This window comes from Nelumbo lutea, chromosome 4 (genome assembly GCF_056320005.1).
Source record: "Nelumbo lutea isolate HS-2025 chromosome 4, American lotus-T2T, whole genome shotgun sequence".
In the NCBI taxonomy this organism is placed as follows: Eukaryota; Viridiplantae; Streptophyta; class Magnoliopsida; order Proteales; family Nelumbonaceae; genus Nelumbo; species Nelumbo lutea.
Genome location: NC_142687.1, coordinates 36,849,916 through 36,862,922, shown reverse-complemented (window position 1 = coordinate 36,862,922; position 13,007 = coordinate 36,849,916). Strand labels below are relative to the sequence as shown.

General features: G+C 35.7%; 2 protein-coding genes across 2 annotated transcripts in view; one reads left to right on the top strand and one right to left on the bottom strand.

The window, feature by feature from the left end:
- The window catches only part of LOC148855228 (protein VAC14 homolog), a 35,233-nt gene extending 33,175 nt beyond the window's left edge, over positions 1–2,058 (top strand). Inside the window, exons 18-20 of the mRNA XM_088984213.1 lie at positions 647–715; positions 1,092–1,391; positions 1,562–2,058. Coding sequence (XP_088840339.1) covers positions 647–715; positions 1,092–1,391; positions 1,562–1,669 — 477 coding nt within the window. The 3' untranslated portion in view covers positions 1,670–2,058. The remainder of the gene's footprint in view (positions 1–646; positions 716–1,091; positions 1,392–1,561) is intronic.
- A 1,295-nt stretch (positions 2,059–3,353) lies between these two features.
- LOC148855227 (ankyrin repeat-containing protein At2g01680-like) lies at positions 3,354–10,419 on the bottom strand. The gene is made up of 3 exons (XM_088984212.1): positions 9,833–10,419; positions 7,684–8,093; positions 3,354–4,496 (listed from the first exon to the last, which is right to left on the bottom strand). The coding sequence occupies exons 1-3, from the start codon at positions 10,143–10,145 to the stop codon at positions 3,621–3,623; spliced, it is 1,599 nt and encodes a 532-aa protein (XP_088840338.1). The 5' UTR covers positions 10,146–10,419; the 3' UTR covers positions 3,354–3,620.
- Between the last annotated feature and the right edge of the window lie 2,588 nt (positions 10,420–13,007).

Below are 13,007 nucleotides of genomic sequence, written 5' to 3'. Positions count from 1 at the left end.
AGCTTTTCTCAATTAGGATTTTATAATGTTTAGCTTATCTGAATTATGATTCAGCAGTAGGGGCAGAATTTATTGGAATCTCACACCTTTTGTTGTTTGCTATCCATTAGGAAGGAGAGGAATGGGAAAATCTTTGGCAAACAGTCTTTAGTTGCAGAACTTAGTGGTAAAATAGAAGGCACAAAAAAGAGATGGGAAGCATTCTCGCAGCCTTTGAAGGTCTTTAAAGGGAACACTTTAGGGACAAGTGGCTTCAGAACTTGTTTTTCTGATAGTAAATAAAAAGAAATTTTATTAAATAGAAAAAGCAGTCTTACAATATCGATTGTGTGACGAAGCACCACCGACAACTCCAAATTAGTCCAAAAATCTAATCCAAACAAATCTCTCTTCAATTTTAACAAATTCTGCTAGCACCAAAATCCAGTTTAATACCAGATTCCCTATTTCCTATTAAAGCCTGATCATTTTGATCCATCTTTTGTTGTTTAATTGATGAATCTGATTTATCTGTTATGTTGCCTTTGTTTCTCAGTCTTATTTATGTACTTGCTTTGGCTGCTCTGAAGGAACCTCTCCTTCTTCCTTTGTTTTCTCTTTATCCAAACAAGGTGGAGCTTATTTCATCCAATTTTTGATGTTGCAGCTTCTTGAACCTGGAAGACACATATGGTTGTTGAAGGCCCTGTATGGCCTTATTATGTTGCTACCCCAGGTATGCCTAAAACTTGAGGAAACTGGGGTGGACATTATTATTATTTTTTCTGCACATTAAGATAGGGGTTTTTTGGTTAATTTCCCTATGTAGAGAGGAACTGGATATCCTGCTTGTAAGTATAAACTTAGATGATTTTGTAACCCTCTGAATACCGAAGCTACTTTGAATGGAGAAGGTGAACTTATTGAAATATCATTAATTGTGATAGGTTCTCTCACCAGTGTTGCCATACTGCTTGCAAAATTATTTAGAGATTAATTTCAAAGCCCTGATTTTTGCCCATACACCAACTAATATGCATATTTCTTGTCATTGGACCTTATTGTTTGAGTTTTTGGAATCTTCTGTTCAATCGTAACTTCATTCGTTGCAGCAAAGTTCAGCCTTCAAGATACTGCGAACTAGATTAAGAACTGTGCCTTTATACTCCTTCAGTGATGAGCAATTGAAGCGAACATCTTCAGGAAACCCATATTCACAGATTTTACATCACATGCCGAGTGGATCGCATATAATGGAGGATGGGGACAAGAATCAGGATTCAAGTAATATTCATAATGGAATCAATTTTCCATCACGGTTACAGCAGTTTGAACACATGCAACACCAACACCGCATAAACACAAAACCACGATTGCAGTCTCATAATTCCTCTTCATCCAACTTATCACAGGTTGGACAAATTACGTCAGCACATTGTATATCTTAGTCATGTATTTTATGATATTCGTGATAATATCCTTTCAACCTGAACTTTTCAAATGTTCAAATTTTCGTTTGTCCTATATAGATTTGCCATTTTCTTGTCTGGAACATAAAGGGATACAACAATTTGATGTGCAGGAGGTGCAAAGATTGTCTCTGGAAGAAACTCACCGACCTTCACCCATGCCAGAGATGACCCACCCTCCAAGATCATCATGGAGAGGGCCAGGACAATTACAACATTGACTCGATGCTTCATCTTTGCTCTGATTATAGTTTGTTATTCTACCAAGCTCGTTTTTGAGGAATACGCAATTACACATATTATTTTTATGTTCACAAATCAGACAAGGTCTGGTATAATTGTAAAATTGTATATCTTAGTGGTTTGTTGTGATGAATTTGTGGAGGTTGGGATTGGTAGGAATTGGGATTACTGAAGATAAAGCTTGGGCAGGCTATTCTTTTGCTTTTGCAGACGGTATGCTCGTGTGGTTCTGTTATTTTTTTTATTGGAGACCATATGGGCAAGAAGGAAAAATTGAATGTAGAGTATGCAGTTCGTTGTATTGTTATCATTGACAGCAATCTCAAAAAAAAAAAAAAAAAAAGTAAAGCATTCAGGGAATTGTGTACATTGTTCATCCTGAAATTTTGATTTTGGTGTCTTATCTGTGATTTGTTCTATTACTTCTTTTTTCTCTTCAAACCCTGATTGCTTTGGATATCCTTGTAGCATCGTCTTGGAGGGTTAGGTTTAGACGTCCTATAATGGGTTTCCTACATCCTTTATTGGTTTCTTCATTTGGGTCCTTACCCCGTCATTTCTATTGGCAATAGTATGCAAAACATAATATAGGCATGGGAAAAGATACTACGAGGGAAAAGGAGACGAGATAGAAAATGGGGAGGGTAGAAAACAAATGGAGTCTACTTAAACATGACGTGAATGGAATCAATTGCGAAGTGTACAGTCATTTAAGATTTTCATATTTTGAGGGAAGTTGCAAAATAAGTAATAGATTGTCGATCAGAAGACCCTCCCATGGAAGATGTTCAATAGTTGTAACAAGACGATGAATGCAAGGTGCTATTTGTGGTAAGCAAGGACATCGGGCCCTGCTCAATCAACACGGCTGAAGTTTGGGCGGCATTGGATTAGGTGCATGTTGCTGTAAAATTCTCTTGCTACAGGATTATCGTTGAGAGGGATTCCAGTATTATAATTAGTGGTTTTAAGAGGAAGAGAAGATCCCCTAGGAATGTTAAGCCAATTGTAGAAGAGTGCAATGAGGTGTGCTAGGTGTTTCATGTTTGGGATCATAGTCACGTTCATGCATGTATTTAGAGAAGCCAACTTCATGGCTGATTGGCTGGCAAATTTGGTCACTTTACTAAGTAGCAAGCACCAATTTTCACAATGAATACTTTTAGATACATTTGTTAGGTGATGCGTGGGGGAGAACTACTTCCCCACGCATCACCTAACAAATGTATCTAAAAGTATTCATTATTATCTATAATTTGTGGTTTTCTTCTCTTTGAATGTGTGCGACAGGCATTCATGTTATTATGAAAGTTTAAAAGGTTGATAAGTAGGGGAAAAACTTACAAGCGATTATTATTCGCTGCCAATGGTTCATTTGTTACTAATTCATAATCAAGTGGGCCAATCTTGTTTTTGGTAATAGATATTTCCAGAAAACAGAAAACAAGCACCAAACCAAACCCTAAGATGCACCCAAGAGATGGGAAAGGGGGCTGGGAAGGAACAACACAGTATTCAATACCAGGTTAATGTAAACTATATCTACCGACTGTTATATCTCACATGCAGTAAAAAATTAAGCGTCGGGAACTGATTTATAAATTTATTGCAGCAAACAATCTATTAGTGGGAAACTGTGTAATATTTACAAGCTGAAGCGCATAAGATCAAGTACTAGAATATTTATTTAAAATTACTTGCATATACAATATCTACACAATGCTACTGTTTATTTGTCTTTCTAGCAAACTGATTGTAGCGCATCCGGCTGACTTACATTATACAACTTCAAACCCAAAATTCGGTATGTGGTTAAGGTAAAAAGCGCTAGTTATCAGCCAATGACACTGCCGCTGAGGAACACTAGATACTACATATTTACAACATCTGAGACCAGCCTTTGACGTGCTTGAATCGGCCAAGACAAAGTTACAAAGCATAGATCTTTTCATGGTCAGAATTAAATGCATCAGGATCTGAAAAGGGAGAGAACGGAGACCACGAGAAAGATTTACTAAAACTTGCCCTCCTAATTCGTCTATGAGAGTCGTCGCCAAATATATTGAAATGTTGTCGTAAAACGAAGTAGCACATGAAAGCAAGAGTTACCAGAAGAATTGGAGCGCCTATCAAGGTTATGGTAATAGCCATCCAAGAGCGTTTCTTCCCCACAACCACAAAAGCCAGAGAGAGAAAAGACCCACAAGTGGTAAGACAGGCTGCCCACATTAGCTTGTTTACTACTGAAACAACCTGCTTCTGAGATCGCGTATCCCAGGCAATCAAAGTAATCTGAACCACAACAACAGCTAGAGAAATGAACAGAGATGTAGCATTCAACAGGCAAAATACACGAAATCCAACAGTGTCAGCTATACGAGCTTTCCCAACATCTGATCCATCCCGAAAATATTGACCAGGCAAATTGAATATAGCCACGAAAGCAATGGAGGCAAAAAGAACAGCAACAACTGTCACAGAATTGGTGGTGTTCTGAACTGCTTCTCTGTGCAGCTTCCGCAGCTTTTTGGCAATTCCAGACACTCTTTTGTTGGTCTTTGCATTCTGTATAAATTGTGACTGCACCTCATGCTTTATATCACTTACAGTTCTTTTCAGCTCCATAGTTTCATCAACTCGGCCTACGTTCCTGGCATTTTTAGCCCCAACCTCTACTAGAACCTCCCTAATTGCCAATGAAGGTTCTCCATACTGGAGTTTTTCTGCCAAATCCAGTGCAGTTTCGTTCTGCTTATTAATGGCATTGACCTCAATGGAGTCATAGCTCAAGAGAAGGCTTAATATCTGAAAGAGAACACCTACTTAGTATAAAGGATAGATCAAAATGAGGCCTACAAAATATTGAAGTTCAAATTGAATTTACAACGGCTGCAAGCCCCATTTACAGGAAACATGCACGATAGATAGAATATCATTGGAGAACAACATATGTTATGTAACAGTTAAGTTAAATCATTCAGGCAAGAGTTACATGATGACAATGATCTAGTTGAAAAATTGTATACATAAATAATCAGCATTCCAGTTAATCCACATTGTAAGAGGAAAATTGTTCGGTTCAAGAAAAAGACCAATTTACATAATGCCCATCACCAGTGCTGGGGTATTCATGTCAATCAAATGACTAGTCATTCACGATTTTAGAAGAGGGGTTACCTCAGATGGCTTTTTAAATCAATATAATATAGGATTTGTCAATGAAACTAAGAATCAAAAGCCAGAGTCTCAAAGAAAGAGCCAGAATACAAAGAGAATTAAAAAAATCTCCAAAAAAGGAAGGATAAAACCAAAATTTGGGAAAGACAATATCAATGATAAAAATGAGAAAAAAAGGGAAGGACAATAATGGACCCTATGCTATTAAAGTAGCGCGCCATTAAAAAGGTCTCCCCAGACCCTATTTAAGTAGTCAATCAGCAACCAAGTTGGTCAATCTTGGGGCTCAGAAAGATTAGGAGTTCACCTGAAAGATAAGTATTCCATCCTCTTAATAGGTTATGCCTCGCTTACCCTCAAGGAATACATTAAACACTACTTTGCATAATCAGCCCCCAAAATACCAATGGAAAAAGACAGTCTTAAGGTAGGGATGCAACTTGGACTGGATTAGCCTGAACCCATCCCAAAAAGTCAATCCCAATTCTAAGCAATGAGATTTTTTTAAGAGCAAAAATAAGTAAAGAAATTGGGATAACCTGAACCCAACCCAACCCAGTCATCGAATTGGGTAAGGATTAGGATTAAGGGTTCAACAACTCAGGTTGGGTTAGGATTGATCTCAACCCAACCTAACCTGACCCAACTTGCACCCTTAATCTAAGGCCCTATGGTGATAGGGAATTTTCAATGCCCCTAATAACTTGATCTATACAGCATCTGACAGAGTGTATTTCAATCATGCAATTAAAGGGTGATTTATGTAGATGGAAATAAACATGAAATCCTTGAAATAATAGAAAGATTTCACAATATATAGAACCAAAGGTACCCATCTTCAGGGTTGCATTATCAAGTGATTTTAGGTTTCCGAGTAAGGTATAATAAATATAAAATCAGGCATCATTTTGCATGTTGAAAAGGTAATCAACTAACAGGTGTTAATACAAAGTGACAGGATTGCTCAAATGATTACAGAATGGTCTATCTGTTGCACCTTAACCAATTCCACGCAAGTGATTCTTAACATGATACATGAATCAAACATTCATGGAGTTTATAACTGTAATACCTGGGAATCTGATGTCAGATTCCTTCAAACACTTGACAGGTGCTTAAAATAGGGGACTATTGTAAAAAAGAAAAGAAGAAGGTGAAGAGAACTAATGAAATGATAGGGTTTAAAGCTAGGGTTTGGGGTTAGGAATATGGGGATAGGTCTAAGGAATGGTTTAGAATTGAGAGGTAAGGTTAAGACTTAAAAAAAGATTTTAGAGAGAGAGAAACTGACAAAAATCCTACATACACAGAATCATGTGGGATAGAAAAATATTTTTATATTTTAAAAAATATGATCAGTTAAACAAAATGGCTTGAAGGGAGTGTGTGAACGAGAGAGGGATTTTGATACAAAGAGAGATTTTCACGGTGTTTTCTAAAATTCCTAAGGTGGATGAATTCTAGACTAAAGTTCTAATCTAGGGTTTTCTAGGAACTCGATAGAAGTAAATGAGTAGAAGAAACTTCTAGATGTTGAAGACAGATCAAATTAGAGAAAATTGGCATCCCTAATAGATAGATCTAAAACTCCAATAAATATTTTTTTGATCAGTAATGGCAGAATTTATTAAGAATAAGAAACTTTAATTACAAGAAAGGGGGAGGTAAACTTTCTTAAGCCCCCTATTTTAGCAAAACAAAGGATACACAATTAGAAATGAGCCCAAAGAAAGATCCCCTATTCACCCCTTGCTTGGTTAACCCATCAGCAAGTGAGATAGCAGTTCTCTTTACTCAACTGTATTTCACCTCAATGTCCCTAGTCAGCCACTTAAATTTTTTCTTTTCATTGCTTTAGTTCCAGATACTAGAGTTATCTTCCTTTAGTCATCTCACCACCACCTTTGAGTCACCTTCAAAAACCAATTTTTAGGTTCAATTCCCTTGCTCTTTGTGCACCTTCCAGAGACGCAAGGATCTCAGCCCTAAGAGAGTCTCCTCCAATAACAAGTCCTTCTTCATTCCTGAACACTCCCCCTATACCAGAGAGCCCTGGGTTCCTTAAACTATTGCCATCAAAATTCAGCTTCATGAATGCAACAATTTAGAAAAAGAAAACAACACAATCTGAGAAAAATTCCAATTTCTTATTCTATTGTGCCTTAAAGAGTTAAGGTAACATATACATATATAGGTAACTAGTGTGTTTGGGCTACCAGTTCATTATAATTATGAAATTACCAATGCACACCCAAATAAGGGAAATATAGCAATTTTAACTTTTTACCCATTGATCAATGACTTGAAAATTTTGAAACAACACTACCAATTTCCTAATTAATGACTTACAATTATTCAAATCCACATCAAAATGTAAAATGATGAAATCATCCGTATGACAATTTAAAGGATAAGAAAAAAATAGAAAATTCCTACAGTCAACTTTAGAACCATTTTGATGCCCACATCAAAACCTAAGCAGGCTTATACAACATTGATATTGACACCAGGCACCCCGTGAATTTATAGGGCAATTTTATTCAAAGGACAGTTGCAAAATGATAAACAGAAAAAGAAAACATACTATAAAAAAACTTCACAAAAGCATGTAAAGTTTTACTTGGCCTTAGAAAAAGGACAAAAAACTAAAAGTGAGGTATCATCATAATAGTATGAGACATGTATCCATATCCAAATCTTGGATATCTATAAATCAAGTCATATCCTTGTTTGCAATATCTATCTCAAATATCCATGCATATGCGTCTTAGGTTTGCAATGCATATATCTTTCACAAAAAGAAGCAAAGGGATACCTCAGGACGGCATTTCCTTGTGGCTATATGCACAGCTGTATTTCCCTTCTTGTCACGTGCATTTAGTATTGAAAGATCAGCAAACAATATCTCTTCCACTATAGAAGGATCCTGACCTTTTACAGCCATATGAAGTGCAGTCTGTCCTTTCTTATCTTGAATAGACACAATTCCTGGATCTTTATCTATAAGTGTTTTTACTATTTGGGGAGGACCATAACGTGCAGCATTGTGCAGTGAGGTTTTCCCATTTTTTCTCACAATCCTTATTGAGCTTGCATCTGCATCAAGTATGACATTCACTACATCCAGGTGGTTCTTTTTGGCAGCTGAATAAAGAGGGCTAGTGTCTGAAGAATCGCATGATCTACAAAGCTCTGGCCACATGCTCAATAATTCTTTCACAATTGCTGGGGCAAACAATGGTAAACATATGTTTCATTGAGCAATCAAAATTAATAAGCCAATAGAACATAATTAAAAATTACAGAATATCAGCACACTCAGCAAAATGCAATAATTTCATGGAAATACAATGTTAATTTCAAAAGGGAATAACTGAAACTGGTCTAAATTTATAAATGTTGAAAATTCCAAACTTCCCAGAAATTCTAGAAAATTTCAAATTCCCAAAAGTCCCTTAAAATTCTTAAACTACATGAAATTACATGATTTCAGAGTACCAACCAATTAAGTTCCGTAAATTAAAAACAAATAAAGTTCCAGTACACACCTCTATGGCCAGCTCAAACATTGGGTAATTGCTCTTTTTATTAAATGTTTTAACTTATTGATGTGAAATCATGTATGTGTTCTATGATATCTAGATACACTACCTGACAACAATAAGTTTGGTTCTTGAATGGTAAGGTCACCATACAAACTAGGAACCTATTGAAGAAGGCCAGATTCATATTGTGGTAGGAGCCTGAACTTGCGGAGAAAGGAATATTTGAATACACAAAAATGAGTAGGTAAGGCATGAACTTGTACCCATGCATGGTTTCTCTAGGAGATGGTTTCCTGTCCAATCCAACCATAGTTTGATGATTGATAAATGTCAAGTCAAAAGGAGAAAATTTTGTTAGAGAAATGGGTCAGATGTCCCAAATGAGTGCTTAGATTTGCATAGTAACAGGATATTTGGTGCATTGCAAGGTTGCACAAAAGTTGTTTTTGTAATCCTTTTCTTTTGATAGTTTTTTTTTTTTAATCCTTTTTATTGTTATGAAGCCATGCACATACATACTAGACAATAATTGTAAATAGGATTCAGAGTGATCACATGGGTCCCATGGGAAGTGCTGTACGGATAACTTGTTTTTCTTTCTTTTTTTTGATATGTAATATTAAATTTATTCATTAATGAAGATAAAGTACAGTGTAATTTACATAATATACAGAAATTAGGCTAGTATGTGCTACCTAATTCCATTAATCCTGGGTAACTTATGCTGATCACTAATAGATAGACCTCTCAGTCTACTAGGCTTAACCTTAGTAGACTTTATTTCTCTTGGAAGATTATTGAAACAAGACAAACGAACCAACTGCAATTCCTTCTATTCCTTAATCTTTTTGTACTCCAATTAATCCAGAGCACAAGTTAAATGCTGAACAGGGAGAATTTCTTAAAGACGAGTATGTACTAACAGCTTGTTGGGAATTGTCACACCCATGTTTTTTTTTTTTTTGATAAATGAAGAGTCACACCCATGTTTTACTAGGCTGAATATATCATATGCTGTTAGTGTAGTTAGCTGATACATGCATCATGAACAGGCTTCCTATCGTGAAGCAACAAAGAGGATCCTAATTCTAGGAAACAGGGTACTCTAGGAAATAGCAATCTATCCAAGGATATCCAATTGTAAGATTGGAATTCAGGACCCATAAAACCAATAGATCAGGAGAAGAAAGATATGCGTTAGACAATCTCACATTAAGAAATCAAATACAAAATTTCCGAACAGTCTCACATCAAACATTTAAATTTGGTAATCAAAAAGACAAAAAAAAAAAAAAAGGAAAAGTTTGAATTTTCTAAATCTTTGCCGCATTAACCAGAACATCATTAATTGATTAATCGAAGAATTAACATATCCACAAGTCGTAGCAATTGAACCAAATTTTCAGAAAAGTAACGTACCCAAGTTCCCCCGCCAAGCAGCAGCATGAAATGCATTCATATCCGACTTTGACCTGATCATCACCGTCTGGAGATCACAGAACTTGATCAAGTAATTAAATATATCCACTAAATTATTGTCAGCCGCGATATAAATAGCTGTTTCTCCCGCGTCGTTTCGCAACGCCATTAAAGCGGAAATCCAGGCCGCTCGATCGTCTCCTTCATTTCCACCCGACCCTTCTACTGTTAACTTCAGTGCCTCGAGATCGCCGGAGTTCACGGTGGAGAAGAAGGACTGATGAGAAATCAACCGAAGCAGTTTAGAGTCCATTACAGCAGAAATTCGAGGTCCCAGTAAGGGCTAGGGTTTCCCTTGGGCCTTCTCTCTGGCTTTGTATATCTCCTTCTCTGCCCCGTGCAGACGGATCTAGCTCTCATTGTCTTCACTCAGAGGCCTATGAAAGCAACTCTTTTGGTTAAACTCATAAACAGTACAAACCGTGTTTATGAAAATTTTGGGTTTTTATTGCACAAAATTAACAATACAAGCGGGAAAATAACGGCAGTTATAACCGGTATTTCGGTTTTCTAACTGTTTCGGCGTCAACCAAAAGCTCAAATGTGGGTCGTCCGTTTAAAGGGCTTCGCATTTGATATCTTCCATATTCAAAGTGATCAGACGGTTAACATGTTGATGGCCATGAATATGAATGGCAGTATGCCACATGGAGGGTGGAGATGAGTCCAGGATAACTTCGTAGTAGCGGCGTGCGGAAATGAATGGATAATAGTGTTAATTTGGTTAAAAAATGATTTTGTATTTTAACAGAAAGGGCCATTGTGTAGAAGCCATTGTGTAGAGAAAGGGCCACACGGAATTGGTGGGGGTAGTGGCGCACAATAGCCCAATAGATTAGAAGCAGTATATAAAAGTTGTCAACCATGTCATGATCATCGGGAGCCCACGTGCGCATGTCAGCAGATTCCACTATCTTGCTGGCTGCATGAATTTGTCTTACGTCCATTATTTCTCCTTCTACATCCCTTTTTTTTTTTTTTTTTTTTTTCCTTCTTTAAAACTTTTTAAAGGGATGGGAGTAAACAAGGTAAGATGTATATATATACATTATAGGTCAATAAATAATATATAAAATGGATAATTTTTGAAATTTAGTAATTTCAATCAATTTTCATGATTTTCAAGACATAGTTATAAGTAGACTCTTTTGACAGAATCCTTTAAACAATATCCATACAATTACTTTCATTTATTTTCTCTACATATGAATTGTTAGTTACATCTTTCCGATCTCTTTTTTTGAAATTGATTTATTTTTCAAATTTGCCTTTTATATTAATCACTCAAAGGTAAATCTACAACTTTAAACTTGTTTTGTTTTTTCTATAGAAACTAGCCTTAATAGTACTTTTATGAGTATTTTGGACATTTTCATGTTTCTTTTTAGAGTATTCTAATAGAAGGGGTGTACTTGCAAATGTGTCACAAAGTTCAGGAGAGGTGATTGCAATTACCAAACCTTAGGGGAGGTTTTAGCAATGGTCCGAAACTTCAGGGGAGGTTTCAAAAATTTATCCTATAATATATTCTATAATTGTTATCATTATACTTGAATGTGATGGATAGATGATGGGGTCCTTGCTTTTTAAAACATATGACTAAGGTTCAAGTTTCACATGAGTATTAAAGTAGTTCTCTAGTTAAACTGGCAAGTTTTTCACAAGTTGTGGTTTTTAGAGTATGACCAAACTGGCCAAGGGTCTAGGTCACGACTCAATTGCCTCATTTTTCTAAACATTGGATATAAATACTAGCTTGGTTTGGATACATTGGATAAATTCTTACAAAACCCACAAATGCGTTGTTAATACTAAAATCTAAGGTTGAGACAATTATGAATAAGGTATAAACATGTAAGAAATGTACACTCTAATGGTTTATATGAAAAGATACATTACAATGATTCTACTCTAGAACATGTAGATATTATATACAATAATTTTACTAATAATACATCAAACAACGTTTGAATTGCCAATATACTAAAACCTCATTACAAGAACATTAAATTGTTGTAAGATGAATAAGTTTTATAGATCATCGAAATATCTATACTATAGTTCTTCCTTAACATGAAAGTCATTTAAAATATATAAAATCAAGGATCGAAATTTCGCAATGTATTGGTCGATATGTATTGTATTGATAACCCACCAATATGCCACTTTAAGCTTCGTTTCAGGGGATAGACAAGCCTTATTCCAATTCCCTTTAACAGGTTTGAAAAAAAAAAAAAAACCTAAAAACAAGGCATCCAATGATAGAGACTGAATGCCCCATCAAACATTTCGGCCTGGATTGATATTTAGAACATTGTATCAAATAAATTATTTTTCAAATTTGATTTTTTTTCAAAGAAAAATCATTATTAACATATATTGTTCTTAGATCAACGAGTTTAATAGATCCATATTAGAATTCTTTTTTTGCAATGAAAATTATTTAAAACATAAAAAAAATATTTATTCACAACTTTTTGAAAATTTCCAAGAGAAAAAGCTAATTAGATATATGTTAGTAGTCCAAAGCATTGGGACAACCTATAAAAACTATTAAACGATTCCGAAGAATAGCAATTTATTGACCAATGCTGGTGGCAAAGAATGTTAACAGTGAATGCACCATAACTTTAACTTTTAGTGGTAGGCAAGACAAGTAGTGTAGTGATAGGTCCTCAATGACACAAGGATCATTCCCTATGTCTCGTACGTGTTGTCTTCAAATATCAATATGATATTGATGATGTCATAAATCAGGTTCTGTTACGTCATTGTAAATACGTAAATGAGAAATTTCAAATTTTTTTTAACACCTATCCTTTTAAATATCCCCAACCTATCTTTGAACCAACTTTTAATAATTTTCAAAATATAAGGATCCGGTCCTATTAATTAGACAGTAGATGAATTGAAAGCCAACTAGTGGTTGAATCAAGGATTGAAACGTGGTTACAAGCTCGTCCAAGCTGAGGAGTGATGACATGGTGCCTTGTGAAACCACCGGTTGATGACGTAACCAGCAAGTTAGTGCTAGGAACCGCCTACATGGAACAGGACATGTGGTGAACATTGATTAAGCCTTAATCAACGGTCAAGATATCAGTGCAACGGCTCT

Excerpts from the sequence above, each read along its gene's own strand:
- LOC148855227 (XM_088984212.1), bottom strand. The coding sequence starts at position 10,145 with ATGGACTCTAAACTGCTTCGGTTGATTTCTCATCAGTCCTTCTTCTCC. Across the intron at positions 8,094-9,832 it reads TGCTTGGCGGGGGAACTTGG|CAATTGTGAAAGAATTATTG; the intron begins GTACGTTACTTT and ends TGTTTGCCCCAG. Across the intron at positions 4,497-7,683 it reads CAAGGAAATGCCGTCCTGAG|ATATTAAGCCTTCTCTTGAG; the intron begins GTATCCCTTTGC and ends GTTCTCTTTCAG.